The 26586-nt window shown below is 48.2% G+C and overlaps 1 protein-coding gene across 10 annotated transcripts in view; it reads left to right on the top strand.

Annotated features, from left to right (window-relative positions):
• Positions 1-26035, top strand: part of DCLK2 (doublecortin like kinase 2) — a 277071-nt gene extending 251036 nt beyond the window's left edge. For 5 of the 10 annotated variants that reach the window (XM_060299703.1, XM_030878191.3, XM_030878190.3 and 2 more), the window contains 7 exons: positions 3108-3227; positions 3708-3854; positions 11004-11137; positions 11549-11626; positions 17718-17814; positions 18681-18761; positions 19901-24979. In XM_060299703.1, coding sequence (XP_060155686.1) covers positions 3108-3227; positions 3708-3854; positions 11004-11137; positions 11549-11626; positions 17718-17814; positions 18681-18761; positions 19901-20251 — 1008 coding nt within the window. In that variant the 3' untranslated portion in view covers positions 20252-24979. Of the gene's footprint in view, positions 1-3107; positions 3228-3707; positions 3855-11003; positions 11138-11548; positions 11627-17717; positions 17815-18680; positions 18762-19763 lie in introns of all 10 variants that reach the window. The other 5 variants (XM_030878194.3, XM_030878193.3, XM_030878189.3 and 2 more) reach the window with 2 other exon arrangements.
• The last annotated feature ends 551 nt before the right edge of the window (positions 26036-26586 follow it).

The raw sequence follows: 26586 nt of genomic DNA, 5'->3' as shown, positions 1-26586 counted from the left end.
AACCTAGAGAGCATTTTTATATATTAGAAACAAAGATTACATACAGGTTGCATAAGAAATAGGAAGATAACGTTTGGAAAGATTTTTGTGCATTGTTTTGTTTTGCTTCTGAAGATGGTTTACATTAAAAAGAGGATTGTTCCTTCAAAGACGTATTTACATGCATCGTCAGAGGTTGGGAAACAAAGGCTAATAACTCCCACATCCCAGCAAAAACCTTCACTATGTGCATAGAATACTAGCCATTGTTGAGTAGCATACAGTAAGCTGAGATAATAAATAATGGTGGAGAAAATGTTGCAGTATTCACTTAATGTTTGAAATGTGACACTGCCCAGAGGCCCTGGGAGAAGTTCCACAATGCGTCTCAGAAGACTCTCTGTTGTGCCTTTTAATGAAAAAGATAACTTGGGGGAGGTGTGGTCTCCGTATGTGGTAGACTCCTTATTTTAGCTCCAATTTGAGAGAATTCTTGGGGTACTGGTGATGGGGATTATTTTACGTATGTCACTCTAAATTAGCATCACAGACCGAGCCCCTGAAGAGAGGTAAATTTAAAGACTCTCCCAACCTGGGGGAAATGGGGAGGAGGGAGGAGAACTGACGTGATAGTTCCACTTAGCTTAAAAATCAAACACCCATTTTACTACCATGTCGTCTCGGCTTCACACAGAGTGAAATAAACTCATTTGGTTGCCTTTACATGTTCACAAAGGTACATCTGCCTCTGCTTGTTACTGTGATTAAGGACATGGTTGGCACAGATGAGCCAAAGGCTTCTAAACAGGTGTACAAATGTGGAGGGTTTGCTGCATCTTTCCTTTGTCTCTGTGGCCACGAGGAGTTGGCTGCACAGCTGCTTCCCTTGGGAGGGACCCGGGCTCTGTTGCTGCCTACTGCTGCTGCCCTGTGAGACTGGAACCACGTAGGGGGCCCTGTGGCCTCCCAGCTGTGGTTGACTAGGTTCTGAGAACCACTGTTCTTCCCTGTCTGCTGACTCCAAAGCCAGTCTAAGTCTTCCCAGTCCTGCTCATTAATGGGCATAGATTCTCTTCTGTACAAAGCCTGGTGTGGTTCTGCCTTGACTCCCAAGTTGGTGTGAGACTACCTCTAGTTCCTATCTTTTCAAGGAATTGAATAGTGTCAGCTTTGCAGCTGTCATTTTGAAAAATTACAACTTTGACTGAAGCCTCCCCCTTTGAAAGGTGATATTGTACAGTACAAAAAATGTGGACTGGGATGTCAGGACCCTAGGTGTGCACCCTGCCTCCAAGGACTGTTCTAAGGATAAGCGTTAAGACATTACACAAGTACCTTGCACAGCGACTGACAGATAGTGACTAGATTCCTAGATCATGTTGGTTCTTTTCTTTCCCCCATTGTTGGTTCAGCATTTGCACTGTCATTTTCCAGCATTTACTGAGTGACTACCTGGACAAACACAGTGCATTCAATGCTAGAGAAACACCGCCCACCATGAGCAGCAGCCAGCAACAGATTTTCTCTGAATGTTGGTTATTCATCTGTTATAATTCATACTTCCACCTGTTGTCGAAAAGCATTTGAGATGGCTGTGAGTAAAAATACACGTATACATGGATGCATGAAGATGAGAGGAACCATAAATGGTATCCTGAACTAGAGATAATTATCTTACTACTGCAGCAGAACACTAAATTTAGTTGAAATTCATGAGAGCAAAGGAGGCAAAAGGGGCTGTAAGAGGGAAGTGCACACACACACACACACACACACACGCGCGCGCGCGAACATATAATATGAATATATGCATATATGTGTATTGAATATTTAGGTAGCAAATGATAGCCCTTATAAGGTAAATTTTGCTATATTTGAAAACCTAGAGTGTGTAATAGGGCAATTAGCAATTTTTACAGAGCATTTCCTAAATTCTAAACAATTTATTATTACAGTTAATGAGGATTAACAAATATGACATTGTTGAGAGGTTTTAATGTCTCATACTAAAATAGACCAATTGTTGCTCATGATTCATGGGTTGGTGTATTGAAAATAATAATGCCGTGAGTAAATGTTTTGCTACAGTGCTGATCTCAACTGCATTACTCACCAGGACTGATAATCAGGTGGTATTTTCAGAGAAGTGGTTAGAGTTAAAATGAGAATAGTGGTCCCCATGGTACTATATGTTTCCTGATTTCTGAAATACAAGATGATAAGGAACATCCATCTGGTGAATGATTTCATACCCAATCATAGAAGAAGAAAGTTTCTTTGTTATGAATTTCAACATGAAATTCAAATTCATATTGGTAATAGTTTTAAAACTAAAAATGTTTGTAATGCTAGAAGTTGTATCCCATAAGCATGCCAAATTTCCTTATATGCCTAGTCTTTATTTCTGAGTGTATACTGAAAGGGAGAAGTGATTCCAGCTGAACTGCAAAGCACAGTGTGGCGTACACAAGCTTTCATAGCATCACAACCTCTTAAGGTGTTAGAAATAAAGAAGAGACAGGAAGGAGTGTGTTTCATGTGCCAGATAGCATGCCGAGCCTTTTGAGGGATGTATTTTTTTAAATAAATTTATTTATTTATTTTATTTTTGGCTGTGTTGGGTCTTTGTTGCTGCGTGTGGGCTTTCTCTAGTTGCGGTGAGTGGGAGCTACTGTTCTTTGCGGTGTGCGGGCTTCTCATTATGGTGGCTTCTCTTGTTGCACAGCACGAGCCCTAGGCGCGTGAGCTTCAGTAGTTGTGGCACGCAGGCTCAGTAGTTGTGGCACGTGGGCTCAGGAGTTGTGGCGCACAGGCTTAGTTGCTCTGAGGCATGTGGGATCTTCCCGGGCCAGGGCTCAAACCTGTGTCCCCTGCATTGGCAGGCGGATTCCTAACCACTGCGCCACCAGGGAAGTTCTCGAGGGATGTATTGAAGGATGTCTTTCTGTTAGTTACAATGAGGTGTCACGCTGACTTGTCCTGTCCCTAGGGACACCAGCTGGGCCAGGGTGTGGTTTGTCTCTGTTCCTTCAGTGTCAGATCTACAGCCTGTGTTGTCCTCCAGAGCACAGGGATAGAGCAGAGGGTTCTGTAATTTCTGATCTACCTCTCTAAACCCTTTTTGACAGGAGCATCTGATTGAGAACGAAGTGTCGATACTGCGCAGAGTGAAACATCCAAATATCATCATGCTGGTTGAGGAGATGGAAACAGCTACTGAGCTTTTTCTGGTGATGGAATTGGTCAAAGTAAGAGGATGGAGAGATTTCAAGAGAATTCATTGATGACAAATCCCAAGACTTACAATATTCTTGAAGGACCTAATTGGAAAAGTGTTTTGCTACCTTGAAACTTGCATTATTTATAACCATCAATTTTAGTGGCACTTGTGTCATTTTTTTCATCTACTCCAGGCTGATGAGCTTTCTTTGATACCTTCATAGAACTGCCACTGTTGATGTTTTGTTTTGTTTTTTTTAATATTTATTTATTTATTTATTTGGTTGCATTGGGTCTTAGTTATGGCAGATGGGCTCCTTAGTTGTGACACGCAGGTGCCTTAGTTGTGGCATGTAAACTCTTAGTTGCGGCATGCATGTGGGATCTAGTTCCCGGACCAGGGATCGAACCTTGGCCTTCTGCATTGAGAGTGCAGAGTCTAAACCACTGTGCCACCAGGGAAGTCCCCACTGTCGATGTTTTGATATGTTCTTTTATGTGTCCTTTAGGGTGGAGATCTCTTTGATGCAATTACTTCTTCAACCAAGTACACTGAGAGAGATGGCAGTGCCATGGTGTACAACCTGGCCAACGCCCTCAGGTACCTCCATGCCCTCAGCATTGTACACAGAGACATCAAGCCAGAGAACCTCTTGGTACGTCATCTCTGCCTTTTCTGTTCCAACTCAGGTCTCTCTCCCTTTAAAGTGACAGTAATTGCATGCGAACAATCATATGCAGACTATGACATTTTATTTTATTTATTTTAATTTTTTTTTTGCGGTACGCGGGCCTCTCACTGTTTTGGCCTCTCCCGTTGTGGAGCACAGGCTCCGGACCTGCAGGCTCAGCGGCCGTGGCTCACGGGCCCAGCCGCTCCGCGGCATGTGGGATCTTCCCGGACCGGGGCACGAACCCATGTCCCCTGCATCAGCAGGCAGACTCTCAACCACTGCACCACCAGGGAAGCCCCAATGACATTTTAAAGTCTATACCAACCCTGCAGATATGGGGCTGAGAGAATTTAAATCTAGAAAATCAGCCTGACTCAAGTCAATGACCATAAAATGTTAATGGATTTCTCGAATTGATCTGCACTTCTGCATTTACTGTTTACCAGACATTAGAAAACATATTTTCATTTACGATTTGATGGATGGTGCTAACTGAAGAAAGGTGAGCAGGAAAATTATTTTATGAGGCAAAAAATTCGGAAGAATAAATTGGAGACAGAAACAGAATTAGAGGCTTGTAGGAGACAGCAGTAGAACACAAGCGTTCATTTCTGTGCAGGATGGAACTTTGGAAATGATCTAGTCCATTCATTTCAGCTCTACAGATATGGAAATTGAGACCCAGATATGCTAACTTTTCTTGTTTAAAAGTCTCATTTGTCCTGTTGAAAGTCTTATTCTGATATGCACTCAGCTTCATAATCTGGTTCCAGTTTACCTTTCCAGCCTCTTCTGTTACTCTCTTCCCTACCCATCTGGCCAGCATGGCACTCACCTTCAAGCCATATTTAACTCACCTCATGGTGGCCTTCAAACCAAACATTGCTAATGGGGACAGTCCTCGTGTCTACATTGTAGAGAAATTTTAGAGAAGGCGATTTGGGAGTTCTGCACACACACGTCTCCCAAACGCACACAGGACTCTTGGCTTCTCTGTTTCCACCTTTCAGGGCTGAGCGTCACCATCGTCATCGTTACTGCTTGGCAGGTGAGCCTATCTGAGTCTCCCATATCGTGTGCATCCAAGCACAGGTTTCCCCGGGTCCAGGAGTTGGTGAAGACTTGACTTCCTCAGCAGCATTACACCTCATCGTTGGTGTCCACACTGGTCTCTGTTTGCAGCATCCTCTCCCCCAGCAACGTGGCAAACACGTTCATCTTGTAAGATACTGAGCAAGGCCTGTCTCCTTTTTGTTTTGTTTTTTTTTTTTTTGCGGTACGCGGGCCTCTCACTGTTGTGGCCTCTCCCGTTGAGGAGCACAGGCTCCGGACGCGCAGGCTCAGCGGCCATGGCTCACGGGCCCAGCCTCTCCGTGGCATGTGGGATCCTCCCGGACCGGGGCACGAACCCGCATCCCCTGCATTGGCAGGTGGACTCTCAACCACTGCGCCACCAGGGAAGCCCGAGGCCTGTCTTCTTGATATCACCCCAGGCTCCCTGGGCAGAGTCAGTCATGGCCACCTCTGGTTTTTGCTGCACTTGCCGTGGTGCAGTGATTTTATCGTTTACTTGTCTGTTGTCTTCTCTAGGTCGTAAGCACTAACGGGGCAAGGTCTGTGTTTCGATTACTTTATATCCCCAGGGCCGAGGAAGCACACAGTGGACGTGGGTAGACGGCTGGTGACTGACCACCATGGTCATGAGGTCGCCAGCAGCTGGCCCTCAAACACAGGTCTCCACAGCCTGCCTCATACGCCCAGCACGCAAATAACAACTGAATGGACTAGGCTTTGGGGCCATCCTGGGGCTTTCTGCTAATCCAGGGTATCCATTTCGCCTTTTGGTTAATACCATTTGATAACTTCCCAGTGTCCACTTAAAAAGTATGTGAGGTTTTTTTTCTTACTGTCTCCTGCCTTGAGGGAATATGTTTCATTTCTGTTTGTTCCTATTAGGAAAGTAAACACCCCTGCTCTATAAAACAAGATGTGTTATGTGAACTCTAAGGAGGAATGGAGGCAGCGGTAAGCCAGGCCCCTGGGTGGACGTGAGGGCGTGGGGTTCCCTCCTCTCGAAGGGCTGCTTCTGCACCGTGAGGCTGCGGTCTGGGCTGGCCCCGCCCCTCCCCCACTGACGGAGCTTGGCCGGGGTCAGAGGGGACAAGGCTTCCCCCTGCAGAGCCAGACACAGTGCCGAGGTGTTCACGAGGACGCCCCTGCTCTCCACGGCCCACGTCACCGCAGTGGCCGCTGTGATTGACGTTCTCTGAGAGCACGGGGCCACGGGGCCCGAGGACTAGTGGTTACCACAGTGCCCACGCCGCCTGGCTCTGACTGCGGGGGCCCAGCCGGCGAGGAGGGTGGCGGAGGGGTGAGTGAGCTTCCCCGTAAACCCGAGGGTGCCTGTTGCCCAGCTCACTGATTCCGTTCTCACCCCATTTCCCCTCTTTTCCACTCACAGTTCCTTACTGTGTGCAGAATCTCAGAAAACCGCCCCTCATCCTCTTCTGCTGTTACGCATCAAGGGAAGATAGCAGTTGGAGACATCAGTCCCCGTTAGGATGAGTCTCAGAATGTAGGCAGGAGATTGGAATCGAGTGCCTCACCTGCCCCACCTGCCCCACCTGCCCCACCTGGATGAATGTCCGCCCCACTCCGAGACCTGCTCTAACCCCGCTGTGCTGCCCAAAGGGCAGAGAAGGGAGATGATAAAACTGATGTCGGGATGAGGCTAATGTGTGACGTGAAAGGGCCGTGGGGTCAGGCTTTGGAGACCCTTAGCTGCGCATATCCAAGTAGAATATGTGCCTGCCTTTGGAAACCTAACTGGACCCCTCGGCTGATCCTAGATAGAGTCAGCAGGTTGGCGTGAAAAAGTACCATCGAGGCACTGAAAGGAAATACGCAGAGGGACTGCCAACCTCTTGCTACGCTAAAAGAGAATTGGGTCTTTGAACACCAGAGCATTCAGACATCTGATTTGCATCCCCTCCTCTGGCAGCAGTGTCATAATTTAAACCCCTGCCAGCAGAGATGTATGGGTCACTGTGTCAGGGAGCACAGGGGTGGCCATTAATGCCGTGAGTTACAGCCTGGCGGTGCCCTGTCAGAGTTAACTATGAGAGACCAGTGATAAATTCCACGTTTCCAGGAGTTCTGGGGGCAGGGGAGAGAAGAGGGTTGGTTTCTCATATTTGAAGTCCTGCTAAATCATGATGCTGACATTTTATTTAGAGAGCTTGTGGCATTCACTTTGTATGTGGGATCTGCATTTCTCACATATTTCAGTTTTGCATTCTGAGAGCAACTTTTGACAGCATCTCTCAGCTTGTGGTGGGCCCTTTGAGCACCGCAGGGCTGGAGTTCTCACAGTGGTGGCTGTTCAGATCTCACCGAGAGTCTGCAGGCTGTGCAGGCTTTTAGACGCAGGAGGGTGCGGTGGACGGCAGTGGTCTTGTTTGGAGCCCCCCCTTGGCTGCCTGCTTGTAACTTGAGTTTTCTGAGCCTCAGTTTCCTCATCTGTAAATTGGAACAAAAGTTCTCTTCCTAATTGTCCAGCAGGGTGACTATAGTAGTGCAGTGAGACAGCATTTAGGAAAATATTGGAATCTCCCAAGTCCTGCGAGGATGCGCGTTACTGGGGAGAACTGAACTCTCTGCCAGAACAGAAGGCCTTTGGAGTCCCTGTGCGTTTAGCCACCTCTTTCTTAAAACCAGTCTCTTAAAGCCACGTGTGTGTGTCCGTGTCAGTTTCTTAAAACAATGTCATAAATTAAAAAAAAAAATTTTGGCTGCATTGGGTTTTTGTTGCTGCACGTGGGCTTTCTCTAGTTGCGGCGAGCAGGGCTACTCTTTGTTGCGGTGTGCAGGCTTCTCATTGCGGTGGCTTCTCTTGCTGCGGAGCACGGGCTCCAGGCACGCGGGCTTCAGTAGTTATGGCACACGGCCTCAGTAGTTGTGCTCGTGGGCTCTAGAGCACAGGCTCATTAGTTGTGGTGCATGGGCTTAGTTGCTCTGCAGCATGTGGGATCTTCCTGGACCAGGGATTGAACCCGTGCCCCCTCCGTTGGCAGGAGGATTCTTAACCACTGCACCACCAGGGAAGTCCCAGCAATGTCATAAATGTGTGTGTGTGTATGTGTAGATTTATAGATGTATATATATATATATTTTTTTTTCCTGCTTTGAAGAGAATCTCCAGCTAAGATTTGAAATTTACTTACGTTCTCTTCCACATATTTGCCTTTGTGTCTAGCATTGGGGAGAGATGAATCAGATAAAATATTATTATTCCAGGCTTGTCTGGCCCTTATGACACTTCCCTTTTGATGTTTAGCCAAGGAGTACCACTTGCCCAAACATAATTCAACGATTATAGACTGTTCAGTCCCTTTCTATTTATACTCCTGCATCTGACTCTGAATTCCTTATAGGGGATGTGAAAAACGGGACTTCTGGGACTTCGGAGTATCTGACAACACTTAAATACCCCTAGGCATCCCTAAATTGAATGTCTAAAATAAACACTGTTTTTAAAAAATGTACCTAATGAGTGTATTTTAAAGTTGTAAAAACAAAATGACATTAACAAAACTTTTTTTTTTTTACTCTCATGATAGAGACATTTAGAATTATAATGTTGGCTATAATGTTCTTATCACTGCAATTACTCAGGGAATTTCTAAAGTCTGGGTTTCAGTAAATGCATCATAAATTCTAACTGTAATTCAGATTGTTCTTGTTAATGTTTATATTAAACATAACGGATGGAAAGTCGTCCTAAGACTAAGCATGACTAAGAACCTGGTTTCTGTTGCTTTAGGCTGAATCATTAGTAGCTTTTTTTTTTTGGTGGTACGCGGGCCTCTCACTGCTGTGGCCTCTCCTGTTGGGGAGCACAGGCTCCGGATGCGCAGGCTCAGTGGCCATGGCTCACGGGCCCAGCCGCTCCGCGGCACGTGGGATCTTCCCGGACCGGGGCACGAACCTGTGTCCCCTGCATCGGCAGGCGGACTCTCAACCACTGTGCCACCAGGGAAGCCTCATTAGTAGCTTTGACTATGTTTCTGCTGAGTTGTGGGCTGACTCAGAATGATAACTATCTGTGAGGGACTCCAAATCCTCATCATCAGTCCTGTGAAACTTGTAAGTCATAAAGATGCATGCTGCGCATGGGTATTTAGTACATCAACATGGAAGCAGTTATTAAAATACTAAGGTGAAAAATACTCCTCTTAAACTGCTGAGAACATCACAGGCTAGGAAGGTATTTCAGTGTCATCCTTAAAAAAATGCCTATTAAGGTGGTGGGGTCACTGGCATGAGGAAGCCCGGAGGTTCTTGATGTCTTTTTATTGAGGAGTTTATAAATCATCCCCCTCATTAAGTAGCAGACTAATGGATGATGTTGTAAACATGCTTATCTTGAAAAAACATAATTTGCTAAATTTTTCACTTCCTTTCGTAAGTAGTGGTTTAGATGAAAATCTGATTCAGTTCATGGTAGAATACAAGGAAACACAAACAAAATATGTTTAAAATGTAAAAGTAGAGGAAAGGTATGACGTGAGTACAGGTTAGGTTTTTGTAGTTATCCTCTGAAATTGAGTGTTTTCAGAATGGACGTCCAAGAGGCAAATGGACAGCTTGTTAAAATCCTACAGTCAAATCTCAGTTATGTTCTCACACACACTCATTTGCTTCTAAAACAATCCATTTAAAATGTAACTTCCGGACTTTTATCCCATAAGGAAAGTTTGCTTATATATAAAATTAATTTTTTCTGAATTATGGAACCAGCACATGTTCATTGTAAACATTTTGGAAACTACTGAAAAGTATAAAGAAGAAAATTAAAGTAACCTGTAATGCTACCACCTAGAGATAAACTTAACATTTTGGGGTGTTACAGCATATATATAATTTTGAATATTTAAAAAAATTTTATGTAATATAGTAAATATTTCCCATGATTAATATTTATTTGAAATGTGCTTATTAGTGACTGTATAATATTTCATTGTAGGGATTTACCATGATTTATTTTTTTTTGGTTATTTTTTTGTCTGGGTTTTTTTTTTCAACATCTTTATTGGAGTTACCATGATTTATTAAGTCATTACCCTGTTGGCCATTTATGTTGCTTCCAGTTTTTAAAAACAGATGAATTCTGATATTGGCATTCTTGTGTATAACCTTTCGGTCCATCTCTGTTGCCTCAGAGCAGGTTCTTAGAAGTAGATTTACAGGATCAAAGGTTATGAAGGATATTAAGAAATTTACGTATGGTTGCAGTGCTTTCTAGAAAAGTTGTTACATGTTCATCAGTATTGTTAAACCTTTTCCAAGATGATGATTTACCTGATCTAATCAGCCAGTCCTTCTAGGAAAGGAAGGAACATTCATTAAGTCCTGATCTGTACTTCATCTCATTTCATCCTCACACCAACCCCATGAGCCAAGGACCCCTGTCCTCCCATTTCACAGATGAAGAATCCTGCCCAGGGCGAGTGAGAGACTTTCAAAGGTCACATCACCAGAAAATGGGTGGAGTGGTTGGTTATGCAAGCTCAGGCTGTCTGCTCCCCAAAGTCATCTTCTTTCTAAATTTCCAGGGTTCTCCCCTATGTAATATTTATATTCATCATTGTCTAGAGAACAAGTTCTAATTTTATTTTCTAAACTAAACATGCAAGTTGGAGACCACCTAGCGCTTCAGTGGACACTTCCTAAACATTTCTGAGGCTCTCACATCCCCCCTCCCCCCCAGCGCTCAGGAAACACACAACAGAAGTTCTAGAGGGCTCTCGAGCCAACCAGGTAAGCCGCCACCTACACCCCTCAGCATGCAGACATGTTCATTATACTCCTAGGTAAGGAACTTTTTGCAAAGGTAGAAATATTGTCTTTTTCCTATTTCACACAATCATGCAAAATCTCTAAAAAGAAAAATTAGAGCTTTAAGAAGCAACAAAGATAAACCATGCCGTTAATATCACAAGGAGAGATTTCTTTTGATTTGTTAGTAAATGTATCTGTGTCCTTTCTGCCTAATTCCAAAGGCCCCCCCTTGCAATCACTGAGAAAAAAAAAAAAAAAAGACTTCTGATTATTGGCTGGTTTCTGTTCCAGGTGTGTGAATATCCTGATGGGACCAAGTCTTTGAAACTGGGAGACTTCGGGCTGGCCACTGTGGTAGAAGGCCCTTTATACACAGTCTGTGGCACCCCGACTTATGTGGCCCCAGAAATCATTGCTGAAACCGGGTATGCCTCCTGGGGGTTGGGGTTAGTGCTTTAACTTTGGGAAAGGGTATATTTTGCTGCTACTGCTGCTGTGTATTCACATGCCTCTTGGGAATGTGGAGGGCAGGAGAGACTGTTACCTGCACCATGATTTTGATCCCAGGAGCTTGAGTTTGTGCTTCTAGTTCCAAGAGCCCTAGGCCTGGACTTCTGTCCCAAGGCCAGTCTTGGAGTCCCCAAGATGGTGGTGAGGTTGGGAGAAGAGCAGACACCTTTTGTCCAAAGGGTAATTCATTCCTCTACATGAAATGAGCAGTTTGGTACCGAAAGGCCTTTTTTCCCTAACAAACAAAGGCAAGTACTCCAGTAATGTGCAGGGTTCCTGGGAGTAGTATCACTGTTTCTCTCCTCCCACCCACTTTGTTTCCCCAGCTATGGCCTGAAGGTGGACATTTGGGCAGCTGGCGTGATCACGTACATACTGCTCTGTGGATTCCCACCCTTCCGAAGGTCAGTGGCTCTTTGAATGACAATATTTGAATTGTAAGCCCTCTCCCTTTGATCAGGAAGCAGACATTCTACAATCAGGACCAGAAACTGCTCAATAAAAATGTCAGTTAAAAATTACACAAACATACCTTTCACTTTTTTATCTTAATTTACAACCTATTAATGTATATTCCTTGTCCACACTTTTGATGTGAGGCCAAGGCCTTTGCTTTGTGTTTGGTCCCCTGAGTTTCCTGCGGTCATTCTTCCGTAAAACACACCCATAGTCCAGTGTCTATGATTTCCATTCTCAGTCTTTTTCAAGAGGAATAGATTTAAAGGTCCTTGTGAAGCAATCTGATCCTTCCAGGTAAGCCTTTTTCTAGTTCTTAAGAGTTGTCTCTTCGACAGCAGTTTTTTGGTTTTTTTTTTTTTTTTTTAATAAATTTATTTATTTTTGGCTGTGTTGGGTCTTTGTTGCTGTGCACATGCTTTCTCTAGTTGTTGAGGGCGGGGGCTACTTTTTGTTGCCGTGAGCGGGTTTCTCACTGAGGTGGCTTCTCTTGTTGCGGAGCATGGGCTCTAGGAGCACTGGCTCAGTAGTTGTGGCTCGTGGGCTGTAGAGCGCAGGCTCAGTAGTTGCGGCACACAGGCTTATTTGCTCCGTGGCGTGTAGGATCTTCCTGGACCAGGGCTCGAACCCGTTTCCCCTGCATTGGCAGGCGGATTCTTAACCACTGTGCAACCAGGGAAGCCCCCTCAACAGCAGGGTTTTTTTTTTGGCGGTTCTCGGGCCTCTCACTGCTGTGGCCTCTCCCGTTGAGGAGCACAGGCTCCGGACGCGCAGGCTCAGCGGCCATGGCTCACGGGCCCAGCCGCTCTGCGGCATGTGGGATCTTCCCGGACTGGGGCACAAACCCGTGTCCCCTGCATCGGCAGGCGGACTCTCAACCACTGCGCCACCAGGGAAGCCCTCAACAGCAGTTTTTAAACAACTCACTTTGCAAAGCATTCGACCTAGTTCTTGTAGAAACAGGGAATTCTTTCTTTTTAAGTTTATTTTGTCCGTTCACATAATATTAAGTAGAATTACAAATACTTTTGGCATAAACAGAACTGGGAACAGCAGATTGACCCTTGGTGACCCTGCACCTCGCCTGGTGGCCACACATGGTGTTGGGGTGTGTGCTGGGGTCCACAGAGCGCACTCGCACCCAGCAGTCCATGACTAGGGGGCGTGTGGGGCTTTGACACAGCATCTCTTTTGATCAGTTCTGTCTCCCTCTTTGGCGCAAATGAACACTTTGAAGCAGAAGTTCATCTAATGGTGCATGTTTGATTTTCCTCTGAGTTTTCTTGAATGCTCTTTTCCTTTTAATCCCTTCTTTGTTCATTTTACAGCTCTTTGTAGAGTAGCTCCTGGGGGCCAGGTACTATTCTAAGTGCTGGGAATCGAGTGGTGAACAAAACATATTCTCTGAGGCCATAGCGTTTACATTGTAGTATTCGGTCAGTAAGTGAAAAATAAGTTTATTCCATTACACCCCCCCACCCCGCATTTTATTGTGAAAGCTTTCAAACATACAGAAAAGTTGAAAGGTTTCTCTTTTTTAAATGATCGATTTTTAATTGAGTTGAACAGGTTTTTTTTTTTTTTGCTGACACTAAACACAAGAATGACAGAGATGTCAGTCTCTACTTGTGAGAGCCTTCTGGTGTAGATACGTCACGAGAATATTGATCAAGTAGAATAACTGAGCATATGAGGTCATGCTAAGTTGGGGGCATGCTGAGTTGAGGGCTAGAAATCACAAAAGGTTTCGTGAAAGATATGACATTTGCGTGGGACCTTGTCCTTGTGGCCTGGGTTACGTTTCTATAGGTGGAAAGTTCTTTCCATCTGGCCATCAACATCATGGTTTTCCATCAAGATCATTGCTCAGGTGGGTTATACAGACTGTAGGATTACTGGACGTATCAGTTTTTGCTGAATAACAAACTCCCCCTAAAGGCAGGGGTGTAAATCATTCTGTGAGTCCATTGAGCAGTTCTTCTGCTCTGGGCTGGCTCAGTGGGGGCGTGAGGTCCAGTGTAGCCTCACTCATATGCCTGGTAGTTGGCTCAGTGTCAGCTGGGAAACAGCTATGACTTGGCCATGTGCCTTTCAGCATCCGGCGGGCTAGCACGGGCTTCACATGATGGTGGATACAGGATATCCCAAAGCAGCCAGAGCACTTTCCAAGTCTCTGCTTGCCGCACATTTCTTCATTGATGTCCCGTTGACCAAACGAAATCAAATAGCTAAGCCTGGGGTAAATGTGGGAGAAGGTTAAGTGTGTACACAGAGGGAGGGGGATCATTCGTGGCTATTTTTACAGTCACACTGTGCCCTGGCTGGTTTCAGTGATGACTTGTTTTGGGAACTAGTCAAGTGCAGAGGGTAGTGGGTTTATTTATTTTTTTTGGCGGTACGCAGGCCTCTCACTGCTGTGGCCTCTCCCGTTGTGGAGCACAGGCTCCGGACGCACAGGCCCAGCGGCCATGGCTCATGGACCCAGCCGCTCCGCGGCATGTGGGATCTTCCCGGACCGGGGCACGAATCCGCGTCCCCTGCATCGGCAGGTGGACTCTCAACCACTGTGCCACCAGGGAAGCCCCTAGGGTAGTGGGTTTTGATAGCAAGTAATTCTAGGACCATTTACAGTAGCGTTTCCCTCCTTGGTTAACCCAAGTTAAGAGCAGTTGGAAAAGGGTATCAGGGATCAGTTGTAGAGGAATGTGTGCTCACAACTCCCTCTAGTGTTGCCACTTGCCAGCGCAGCCTGGGAGTTTTTTCTTTGACTTTGCTTTTTACTTTTTAACAAAAGTGAGACTCAGATTGAACAATATGTATCTATTGTGACTTGTTATCCAATGGACAGCAGCTTCTTTGCGGGATCTTGAGATAAGTCTGGCTAATCAAAAGCAGTAAAACTACATTCTGAAAGCTGCTGCCTTAGATGTTATATTCAGAAGTTGGTCCTACAACTCTAGATAGCTTACTTTTGAAAATGTTTTCCCTCTTTCATACCATGTACCATGTTGTGATGAAAGAGAATCTATTATGTTAAATACTAGTTACAGAAACATCTTCACAGCGTACAGAGACATTCTGGATAGATTTTGTAACCTTCTATAATATAAAATATATTTATTTTTATATATTTTATATATCATATATATATAGCAAATTATGGAAATGGTCCTTTAAAGAATGATAAATGACTATGGTATAAGACAGATTATCTACTTAAATTTGTACCTAAAATAAAGGCCTTCAAACAGATATCTCAAAATATTTGTTTTCTACAAAAGATTATGTTCACCCAAAGCTTTTTAATTAAAATTGTTCCTTGGAATTGACAGTTTCAGCTTCTTTCACTGTAGCATCTCTCATTCTTCTTTTAGGGTTTTTGGGCTTTAGTCTTGGGCTGACATATATTTTCCCTCCAGTCTTTTCAACACCAGATTCATTGCTACTGAGAAGGATGTTGGTTTTTCAGAGGCAACTAGAAGTTTAGTTAATGCTTAAGCAAGTCTGTTCTTAGGGCCACTGACAAGTAATACTTGCCTGACTATGCTGAGGTATTTGATGTTTCTTTTAAAGACAAACACATACATACCCCCCTTGAAGTCAGATGTTTGCACATCATTTGTGAAATAGCTTACAACATTTTTTCAGGTTACCTTGTTCGACCTTTAATGACTTGGCATTGGAAAGAGTAGTACACCGACTCTTTTGCTGTTTTCAAAGTTTTTCTTAATGGGCATTTTCATACTTACAGCACTGTACTATTTAAGAATTAAAAAGTGCCTGAAGCATCTCAGCCAGATTGTACAGTATAAATGTGTTAATCCAGGGAAGATTTAATCAGAGAGGCTTTTATTATGTGACTACTAAGAAGGATAAATTCTCTTCAGCTCTGCTCTCCTGAGGGCAGCCCGGAATTCCCAAAGCTCTTGCAGTTCACAGCACGGGTCCTGAGGGTGCCATTCTAATTGCCAGGATCCTGGGGTTTTGTTGTTGACTTAGGCTGTTTTGCCAAGGACCTAAATCCTGCAGACACACCCCCAATGTTTTAGCTGTTTGTTAACAAAATAAAAGCCATAGATATTAAAAGAACATAAGCTAATCGAGATTCCAGAAAAATACCAAAAAGGAGATGAGTGCAGTCATAGACAAGAACGGCTAAAAAGAACAAATTCTGGAAATGGCTGACTTTTTTCTATCTCCTTCTAACATTGTCTCCTGGGGTCCTCCAATTTTCTAAAGATTTCTGTAAAATCCCATTGTGTTCTTAGATGCATCCTTTACTCATTTTGAAGGAGAGTTGAGCTGAATTAAATCAGTAGAGAAGTAACAGTGAAAAGGAAAGAAAATACTTAGACACGTAGAAAGAGTCTGTGCTCACTCCAAGAATATCACTTTTTAGGAGAGCGAGGTGGGTGGGGGCATCTTTTGCCTCGTCTGGTGATCTGGCCTGACTTGTGCTCCTCCGTGTGCTGCGTGACCCAGACGTCATGGACCAATCGCTGGGCTTGGTTAGAGGTCATGAATGTTCACCGGCCCACAAACTCTACTCTTTTTTCCTAGAACAGGAACGAGGCAGCCACCTCATCACACAGCCCCCAAATTTGTCGCTGGACACTCCCCAGAGTGATGTATTTCTAGGGACACCACACTTGCCCTTGCAGACCCTGGAGGGCTGGTAGCATGAGCAGCCTCCTGTCCAGAAGGCTGGGCAGGGTCCCACGTGAGCACCCTGAGCAGTAAGTAGGCTGCAGGGAGCCTGTCGGGAGCTCCAGGAGGAATGCTGCACCCTTGCCGAGTGAGACGGAACTTCGCTCCTGGATTTTGATCTTGACCCCAGCAGTGCATCCTGAGTTTTCTCCTAGGGCTTTGTGATGGCCTAGAAAGCCAATGACTGTGTTCTCACTCGGGCCATTGATGTGCCCACCAAGGGAAGGGGCTCTGTGGCCGTGGGGATGCAGTTTTCTGGGAGGTAGGGGATGCCCAGCTTCCTGAATTTTTCCCAGCAGTGTTTCCATGGCGCCATCCATAAAAAGTCATCGTTTATCCTGTAGGCACCAGCTGTGTGTGCAGGTGCACCTTGGGGGGCGGGCAGGTAGGCACAGGGTGGGGAGGTACGTTCACCCAGGGGTGGCGAGGTGGGTTTGCCTCAACCGTGCAGTTCTAGTCGATGTCCTTGGATGGGCTCTTTGTCTCGGACTGAGCTTCAATGAAAGGCAAGTTCCAAAGCGGGGAGCACATTGTGTCATGAATGTTTATCCAGATTCTGAACTCCTTGTGATGTTTTCGTATGTTGGCTGCTTCACTGATCTTTGGCTGTTTTCTTGGAAGAGTAGAAAGAGGAAGGACAAGGAGATCTGACTCAAATGTGCTGCTTTTCCCCTCTTACTACCACGAGAGACTGAGGGCAGGTGCTGAGCTTGTTTTTTTGCTGAAATGAGGATTTACATCATTTGTGGATGCCATTTTTTTCTTGAGTCTTTTTTTATCGTGGAAAAATATATGTAACATAAAATGTATCATTTAAACCATTTGTAAGTGTATAGTTTTAAGGGTTAGGTGGTATTAAGTACATTTACAATGTTGTACAACCATCACTACCATCCATCTCTGGAACATCTTCGTCTTTCCACGTTGAAACCCTGTACCCACTGAACAAAGTTCTTGCATCTTTGTCTCTTCTCTCTCCCCGCTCCCTCTCTTCCCCCTCTCTCCCTCCCCCCTCTCCCCCTCTCCCCCTCTCCCTCATCCTCTCTTTCCCTCCTCCTTCCCTCCGCCCCCCCCATTTCTCCCCATCTCTCCCCACCTCTCCCCCCACACACACACACCTCCCTCTTTCTCTGTGATTCCCAGGCCGGAAATGTTCTTCGGTTCTTTGTCTAAAAGGGAAAGAGTCATCCCAAATGCAGTTGAGATCCACAGCTGAGCTATGAAATGCCTAAGCCAGAGAGACTGGACTCCTCCCCTGCCTTCCCGTGAGCATTTTGTTAAAAACTGTATGGTGACTCTGACTCTTTCTCTGTTTCTCCATCACTGACTTAGTGAGAACAATCTCCAGGAAGATCTCTTCGACCAGATCTTGGCTGGGAAGCTAGAGTTTCCGGCCCCCTACTGGGACAACATCACAGACTCAGCCAAGGTACCCATCCAGGCCCGTTTCTAGGGGTTGCGTCGTGTTGAGGGTCCTCATGCATTGTGTGGGGCTGTAGCAGCTCTTGGTGTTGAGCTCCGTGTCTGTCTTGACTTTTTTTTTTTCTTTTTTCTTTTTTTTGTGGTACGCGGGCCTCTCACTGTTGTGGCCTCTCCCGTTGCGGAGCACAGGCTCCGGACGCGCAAGCTCAGCGGCCATGGCTCACGGGCCCAGCCGCTCCGCGTCATGTGGGATCCTCCCGGACCGGGGCACGAACCCGTGTCCCCTGCATCGGCAGGCGGACTCTCAACCACTGCGCCACCAGGGAAGCCCCTGTCTTGACTTTTAATGTGTGGTTCTTCATTAAGTTCCTTCCTCAGTGTGGTCTCTGAAATGCTTAACCAAATTCTGAAAGCTGGACTGGCTGTCGTCCCAGTTTGCTGCTACTGTCCTCCTGCGCTCCTCTAAGCCCTAAACGTTTGTTCTTTCATTTATTCAAGAAATATGTTACGGACACCCGTCAGACTATAGGGGTGGATTTGTGAGACCTGCTGAATTGCCAAAAGGAGCAGCACTGCAGTTCTGCGCTGTGGAATGATGACAATGGCCGGAACTCTTAGGAGAGAACATCTTGGGTTTAATGTAGATTTGGGAGAGACCTCTTCCTCTCTCAGTGCCGCTGACACGAGGCAGCTGTGTCTGCGTAATTGCCTCCTAGGCACGGGCAGTGGAGGTGATAATAACTTTTGCATTCAAACGGCTGAGCAGCTGTGTTGGCTGTTCTTTGAAGTACTTGGTGCAAACTCAAGATTTCTGTGTTGATGCTGGAATTACCCCCTGTCGCCTGCTCTATCACCTTCTTTATTTCTTTCCAGGAATTAATCAGTCAAATGCTTCAGGTAAACGTTGAAGCGCGGTGCACTGCGGGACAGATCCTGAGTCACCCCTGGGTATCAGTAAGTACCCCACGTCCCCGGGGAACCAACATCTCTGTGTCCTGTGGCCAACAGCGTGCTTCCTCGCCAGGGCTTTTGCGCAGGCAAAGTTCTGCATCCAAGTTCCGTGGAGGATTAAATGTCTGTTTTCTCTAATGAGCAAGTAGCATGAAGTCACTTCTCTGGGAGAAAGTGGTTGGCACCAGGATCCCGCTCTGTGAGTGACCTGGCACGTCACTGTCCCTTCCTGGGCCTCAGTTTCCTTATCTGTGAGAAGAAGGGTTTGGCCAGGATGCTCTCTAAGGAGCTTTTTTCTGTCATCCTGGGGTTTGAGAGTTTTTAGGATTTGCCCAGAGATGAGCCTGTGTCAGACCCTGGTCTCTGTCTTCATGGCATGTGGTCCCAGGAGCACTCCTGCTGCAGGCGGCCTGGCTGGGACGCGGTCCTGCCAGAGACAGGCAGAGGATGTGTGACGTTGCCTGGAATTTCTCTGAGCTTGGGCGGTGGCTCTGGGCTCGTGGTAAACACGATCCACGAAATGGCAACAGCAGGAGAGGCTGCGTCCCCCTCAGTCCTGGAGGCTCCGGGACAGTGACGTTAATTCAGGGGCTTTTGCTGACTTTGGCTCCCCAGGCACCGCTGCCACCCACTGTCCCACACGTCCCAACCTTTCCGTTCAAACTCTCTGGGTCCTGCTAAGTGACATGGCTCTTGGGCCAAGTAGCTGACATGCCGTATTTTTTAAATGAGCGATCAGGACTAACAGCTACCTGCATTCTTGATTAAAATGATAAACTGTTCATGAATTTTGATGTTTCCGTGGGAGGGCTCTATACTGAATTAGGTGGCATTTGTGCTGTGGGGGGAGGGTCTCAGAACCCTGTAGAATGTCCTTGTGCCACTGGGACCTCTGCCCTCTCCTCGGCCCCCTTCAGACCTAAGGAGGGAGGTGAATGGCAGAGGGTCTTTCCGAGGGCAGGGGACTGGTGAATAATGGTAATCATTTCTAATTACTTCACTTAGATTGTTCCCCCGACCTTGTGGCTCAGATGGGCCCATTTAGGAGGAGATGGTGGTGGTGACGGCTGGTGTGTGACTGCTGAGGAAGAGACAACATAGACGTGAGAATCAAAGGCAGTGTATTTGATTCTTTCCTGTAGGACGATGCCTCCCAGGAGAATAATATGCAGGCTGAAGTAACAGGTAAACTCAAACAGCACTTTAATAACGCGCTCCCCAAACAGAACAGCACCACCACCGGGGTCTCCGTTATCATGGTAAGTAGAACGGGTGGTTCTGCCCTTGGGCAGCTGCAGCGTCTGGCTCACTGCTCGGCGACATCGAATCTTATCAAGTCAGCCGCCAGGCGCTTCCCTCACGCGGCCGTGGGTGCTGTCGTGTTCCTCTCCACTTCAGGAATGGCTTGGCACGTGAAGGGCACCCTTTGGCCGGCTCCCAGGCCTCGGGTCCTGGGATCAGAGGTTGCGCAGGTCCCAGCAAGGCCAGGCTGATGGGCCCCTGGCCGGGGCGTCCCAGCCTCTTCTCCTGGGCTTGGTGGCCTCCAGGCAGCTGCTTCTGTCTCATCCCTGCTTTCCCGTCTAGAGAGCGGTTCCCAAGCCCAGGTGGCCCTTACAGCAAAAGGAAGTGACTCCCTGACTACTCAAGGCCTCAGAAAGAGATTATTTGAGCTTTGAATGATTCTTTGGAACTTGGGATAAGAAACAGCCAGAGTTAAGCAAATTCCATTTTAAAAAGTCAGTGTTTTGTGTTTTTTAAAAGTTCAGAAGAATGAAAAAAATGTATTAGTTTTTTCAGGGTTAGTAAAATTGTACGAGAAGTCAGTAACAGTGATCCCCATATTTTTTCAAATCCTTCTTCCAAAATGTTTTTAAAAAGGCAGCTTACCTGAATCCACAAACATAGCAGATGAAAAGTGGCATTAAAATAAGTGAAGCAGCATGAAAGTAAGTTCAGCAAATGGGAGAAGAAGGCAGAAAAAATAAAACTGAGCCAGAAGCGTGGCACGCACCCTCCCACCAGCTGTCCAGACCCAAGTCCTCGCCCAAGTGGGGCCGTGAAACTGGCCCCCGGCGTGTCCGCACCTGCTCCGGTGCCGTGTGTAGAGCACGGGTCCTCGGCGTGATCTCCGTCCCGCGCACAGGATCAGGGAGCCGCGGCCGGGAGTCTGGCTTTCTCCGGAGGCGGGGGCCTGAGCTGGGTCTTGGCCACCCCAGTACTGCGGGGATCTGTGGAGCCGGACAGCTCCGTCACCCTGACCTCAGGACAGGCCCTCACCCTCTGGAAAGGCTCGATGTCCTAGCGACTGGGAGGAAAGCAGTTGCTTATTCTCAGGGCGCACCGTAGCCTCGGAAGCTTCCCAGCGAGGACGCGGGTCCAGGCAGAGGCAGAGAGAAGCCCCGCCCCCTCGTGAGTGCGGGAGGCGGGCTGCTCCTGGAGCCTCCACCACCGTCCTGGCACCGCCGCACCGTCCTCCTCCCCCTGGGTGGGTGGCGGCGCTCCCCGCTCCAGCCCCCAGGCCAGGCTTGCAGGCTGATGTGCTGCCGGACTCGCGAGTGGGGGTGATGATGGACTCCGGGCCGAAAGAGCGGGAAGGCCTCTTGAGCTGTAGTTTTCCTGGCGTCTCAGCAGTGTTCTGCAGAGAGCCTGAGAAAGTCAGAGTTGTCACGGAGTGTCAGCTTAAACCCTTTGCAAAGAACCATCTTGACTGAGCATGAGAAAGTTCTCAGGCGGTTCACCCTTGAGAGCAAGGCTGCCGGCTGGGGTAAGGGGTCACCGCCCTGCCTCCGGCTGCGTTGTTAGGCAGCTTCTGGGGAAATTTACAAAAATTTAAAATTTAAAAAATTTAAAATTAAAAAATGCGCCCAGGGCTTACGGCAGCTCTCCCTTCATTCCCTGGGTCACCCGTCAACTCACGGCCCAGATGGGAATGGATGGCCCAAGGCCTGTGGCCCACCAAGGTTCTGGAATGATCAGCCCTTCTGCCTTTTGGCCCAGTATAGGCTCTGTTCTGGTTAAGGACGTTTAGGTTCTCTCAGACAGAAACTACATCTCCCGGTTTACACATGGCATTTTTCCATTTGCTGATGGATTTCAACTGTTAAATTTCAAACTCCTGAGCTTTAACTGGATGTTTGTGTGAATGAACAATGCTTTATTGTGATTCCAGCGGTGATTGTGAAAGTTGTGTGTTCCCGTGTGTGTTCAGTGTCATCTTGGGCATGTTGGTAGGGTTCCATCTAACCCCGCATTCCGTACACAACTCCACAGCTCGTTAGCTCTGGGGAGGTGCTGACAACGTCATCACGCTCACTGCCTACGGGGGAATCAGTAGAGCCTGCCTCTGGGGGTACCAGTTCTCCATGGCCAAAAAGCTGGCCTGTGAATTCTGGCTTGTCCCCCTGAGCAGCGGTGAGCAGGCCTCCGCAGGGATGTCATACTCATCCTTCCCCGACCGAGGACCTGGCGTGGTTGCGTCCGGGCAGCTCGCAAGGCTTCTGTGTCGTCTGCCTCGCTCTCTTCACCAGTACTGTGCGTCTTTGTGTCCTGCCCTTGGGAACAGTTTCAAATGTTTTCTTAAAAATCATTATTCACAAATGAGTCTCCCTGGTATTTATATGTTCTCATAACTGGGGTATGTGAGGCTCATGTGGTTTCCTACAGATACAAATAGCAGTGGAAACAGGGCATAAATGTTCCGAGGCGGAGCCCTCAGGAACGGCTGTGTCGCTCCCAGACGGAACCTTGCTCTCCGCTGCCACCCCTAGTGTTCTCTCTGCCTTGGCCCCCCACGCCCCCCAAAGGATTGGAGCCTGAGGCTCTGGTGAGAAAATGATAGGGTAGGAATGGTAAATAACGGTGCAAGAAAGTCAAGTTGATGCTGTTGTCTGCATTTTGTTTGACAGTTTGATTTGACAGTTTGAGAGACACTTCAGAGTTTCACTCTGTACCCCGTTGAGACTCTGGGGACCCCGGAGCAGAATTCTGGTATTCAACATGCTATGCTTCATCAGAGCCGCCTCTAATTGTCACCCCTCTTAAATCTGCATGCTTCTCTTGGACTTTGACACCAGCATCCAGCTCTCAGCTCCTCATGGGTGCAGGTCTCCTGTACCTACTGACACCCGTTTCAGCCAAACGCAGCCTTGGAAACTTTACTTAAAACTTCTCGCCTTGCCACGTTGCCTTCCTTCCCAGACCAAAAGCTGGCGAGTGCACGGGAGGAGAACTCCAGTCGTTCTCCTGCTAAAGGCTGTTTTTCACTTAGGTGAAAAAGCATCTTTCTGTGAATGAGAGCATAAGATGGGGACCTTTGTGAAGGCTTTTGTTCTCTTTCTGCAAATACATTTCCAAAGATGCATTTTTAGCAGTAAGACAGTGTAGGGTCAGCTAGGCTTTGGGATAGGAGAACACGATTGGATAGGATTTTGGTTTAAGACGGGCCTGTGGTTTCAGAATGCACTTGCATTTGCTCTGGCTTATCCTTAGATGCTTAAGAAAGGACCGTGCACCTGCAGAGGGGGCTCACCACCTCGCCCAGAAGAGGCCATCTCGTGGTGGGAAAGGGAATGATAAGAAACCCCTTCTCGCTGCATTTTGCAGCCTTGTAGCTGACCGGAGAAAGGATGGATTCAAAAAGAGTGCTTCCCCACTCGGGGATTATGCTTCTTTCAGGGGGGAAGTTGGGAAGGATTTGGGCTTAAGATAGACAAAACTGTTTCGACTGTGTTGCTTCTGTTGAAAGTAAGTCTAGTTTCTGTCCCCGCTTCTCTCCTCGCCCCTCTTGCCTCTCACGCCGCCTGCATTGCTTTCCTCTGACTAGGTCCCAGGCGATGGTATGTACTAACTGCACAGCAGTGCTTCCTTCCGCTGCACACAGCGTCTTCTTGACGGGAAGGGAAGAGGAGAAATAACTGCGGGACTGTTGCTTTCTTCTACCCAGGGGAAGTTTTATGGTAGAAAAAAGTGAATGCCACCTCTCCCCGCTTTCAGTGTTTTCACTGAGGGGTGGCCTGGCCTCTGCTCATACTGGGAGCTTGGTAGCTTGTTAAAGAGCGATGCTGAGTTTCTGATTTGGCTTGTCCACAGTTACCTCTTCTCCAGGTAACGGAAATTGTCCTTGGCAATCCCTGAGCGTTCAGCCCGAGCTGGGAAGGGCCTGTGGAGAGCACCTGTCTTCCAGTTGACACCAAGTGCCCCAAAGGCAGCCGCCCAAGTCTGTCCTAGGAAGCCCCATTGTTCATATTTTCTCCAGACGTTTTTTTCCTTCCAGTAAGAGTACTGGAAGAATCAGTGGTGCATTTCCCCCTCAAGGTGGTTAGACCACAAAAGGACTTCTGGTCCACGTGCCTTGTAGCTAAAGGTGCCTGAGAACCGAAAGCTCCGCATGTTTGGAAAACCCAGTGAGAGGGCTGCTGGCCGGGCCTGCCTGGCCAAGCAGAAGTCCGCAAGCCCACTCAGAGGAGGAGGAAGGCAGGTCAGGGCCAACCTCCCAGGCTAGGGTCAGGAGGTAAGACGACTTCTGCGCCCCTGGAGCAGGGGAGCAGGTTAAAGCCCTTGGGGATGTGACAGGATAAGACACCCACACAAAGAAGAGAAGAGCAGGGAGGAGATGGTGGAGGATGGAAAGATGGGTAATGCAGCACCATCGATTCCCAGGGCTTCCATAGGTTACGGGGCACCGGTGTGATGCAGGGGTGGGAGGTACTTACTATAGATGACCTGTGAGTATTCTTCGAATCCCCGACGGGGAACCTTTAGAAGAGTTAGCTGTCAGGGACCTCGCATTCTTACGGGGTTTGCTTCTTGTCCAGGACTCTTCTGGGCTCAGGGGCGTGGGGAGAAGCGCCCCGAACCCAGGCAGCTGGGAGCCGGAGCCGGGGAGGATCTGCCCAGGCCGCGTCCAGGGCAGTAGGAGCAGAGGCCGCGGCGCCGGGGACGGGCTGGCCCTTGGGCTGCCATCGGGGGCAGCCGGGCGTTACTTCTCCTCTACTGTTCCCGCCGTGCATGCTCTGCGCGCCCTGCTCGCGGTGCCGGGACCGAGGCGGCGGGCTAACTGTCTCCTGATCTCTTCTCAGAACACGGCTCTAGATAAGGAGGGCCAGATCTTCGGCAGCAAGCTCGGCGCGGACGGCAGCCGGCCCGGCCTGGAGCCCGCTGTCCCGGAGCCCCCTGCCCCGGAGCCCTCTGCGTCCCCCGAGTCGCCCCCGCGCTCTCCTGCCGCCGCCGCCGCCGCCGCCGCGGAGTGCGAGCGGGCGGGGACCTGGCGCCGCCACCGCGACTGACCGGCTGCCGCCGCCGCCCGCATCGCTGCCCGCACCGCGCATCGCATCGCCGGGGTGGAGAGCGCGCGCCTCCAGGGCCACCGCTTCCCGCGCGCTCCGCTCGGGTCCTGGAGGGGCCTGTGCGCGTCGCATTCGGGGACAGGTCCTCGGAGTGGCTTCGTTTAAATTCTCTGTCTTCTCAGTTCAGTGGACATTTGACGGCGTCACCAGGAGAACGTGCAACTTTTATCTGACATTGAGCGCATTTTTATAGAAACACTTTGGATGCACCAAGATCTTTCTCTTATTTAAGTAAACTCAGGAGGGCTCCCTTTTTCTTACAAGCAACTCAGAACTGCGTCTGTCCCTTTGTGGGTGCCCTTCCTCTGCTGACGGGGGTCGGGGGCTGACTTCCCGCGCAAGGCTCGGAGCCCGAGCGGACACGCTGGTCCCGGTACTCCGCCCAGCCTCGGGGGCTCGTCTAGGACGACACTGGCTCTGGACTTGGGCGCAGACCGCAGGGAAGGCCGTTTCTTCCCTCGAAGTTGTGTTTCCCTGACTCTTCCCACGACCGTATTAGAAAATGCTGACGACCTTGTCCTTGGGACTTTTTAATGAGAGGCGTGGTGCATGCCGCGTCGCCGGGGCGCTTCCTTCTCCAGGTCCGGCTGCGGGCAGAGCAGGACCAACCAGCGACCCCAGGAGCCGCCGGAGCCTCCCTTCTCCATCTGCTTTTCATCTGCAGCGGCGGCAACAACCCCCAGGAAGCGCGGGGCACAGTCGGGACTGGGCGGGAAGGTGCCTGCAGACATCCTCTGTTACTAACCTTCTGGAAGGCTGCTGGCAGTTTTTCCTTTTTTCCCACCACCCTGCTCTTTTTAATGATTGTATATAATCAGTGAATTTGTTTTACCTGCTCATCTTCTAAACGGGTGGGCCTGTAGTTCATTCTCATTGTTAGACTTTTGCCGCCTACAAGTGTATCCAATAAACTTTTCCTTCTTGAGAAATAGCCGTCAGGGTGGGTAGAGGTTCCTGCGTGGTGGTTTTGCAAAGAGTGTGCGGTCAAAGCAACACCTCCCCGGCCCAGGTTCTGGCTGGTGCCGGTGTTTGTTTTTGTCTCGGGGTCGCAACGGGGAAGAGAGGTGCTTGGGAAGAACACACGCAGGTGCACCTGGAAGTGTGTTTGATTACAGGTGCAGAAACTCACAAAAGCTCAAAAACGAATAGAGATTATTAGCGTACAACAGAGGACTTCGATGGAACCAGAGACAGGAAGGTCAGGCTTTATAGGAAATGGGGAGCTGTTCTCGTCCGTCTGTGTCTGTCTCAGAGACTGTGCCGTCTCCTGTCTCTGCTTCTTTCATTGCGTTTTGGCTCTTGGTTTCTGTTCCCTCATAACGTCTGCTTGCCTGGGCTCTGGCTTAGCCTGCAACTGCTTCTGTCCCCAGCTTCGCAAGGCTGTACAGCTCCACGGCTTGAAACCGTATCTTTCAGCTCTGGTTCTCTTCGTTCACATTGCTGTGTGATGATTTCTCTCTGGGCTGGTGCTGACCTGTGATCCA

Source organism: Globicephala melas, chromosome 5, assembly GCF_963455315.2.
Source record: "Globicephala melas chromosome 5, mGloMel1.2, whole genome shotgun sequence".
In the NCBI taxonomy this organism is placed as follows: Eukaryota; Metazoa; Chordata; class Mammalia; order Artiodactyla; family Delphinidae; genus Globicephala; species Globicephala melas.
Note: the sequence above shows the minus strand (reverse complement) of the source record. Positions and strands in the feature narration are given on the sequence as shown.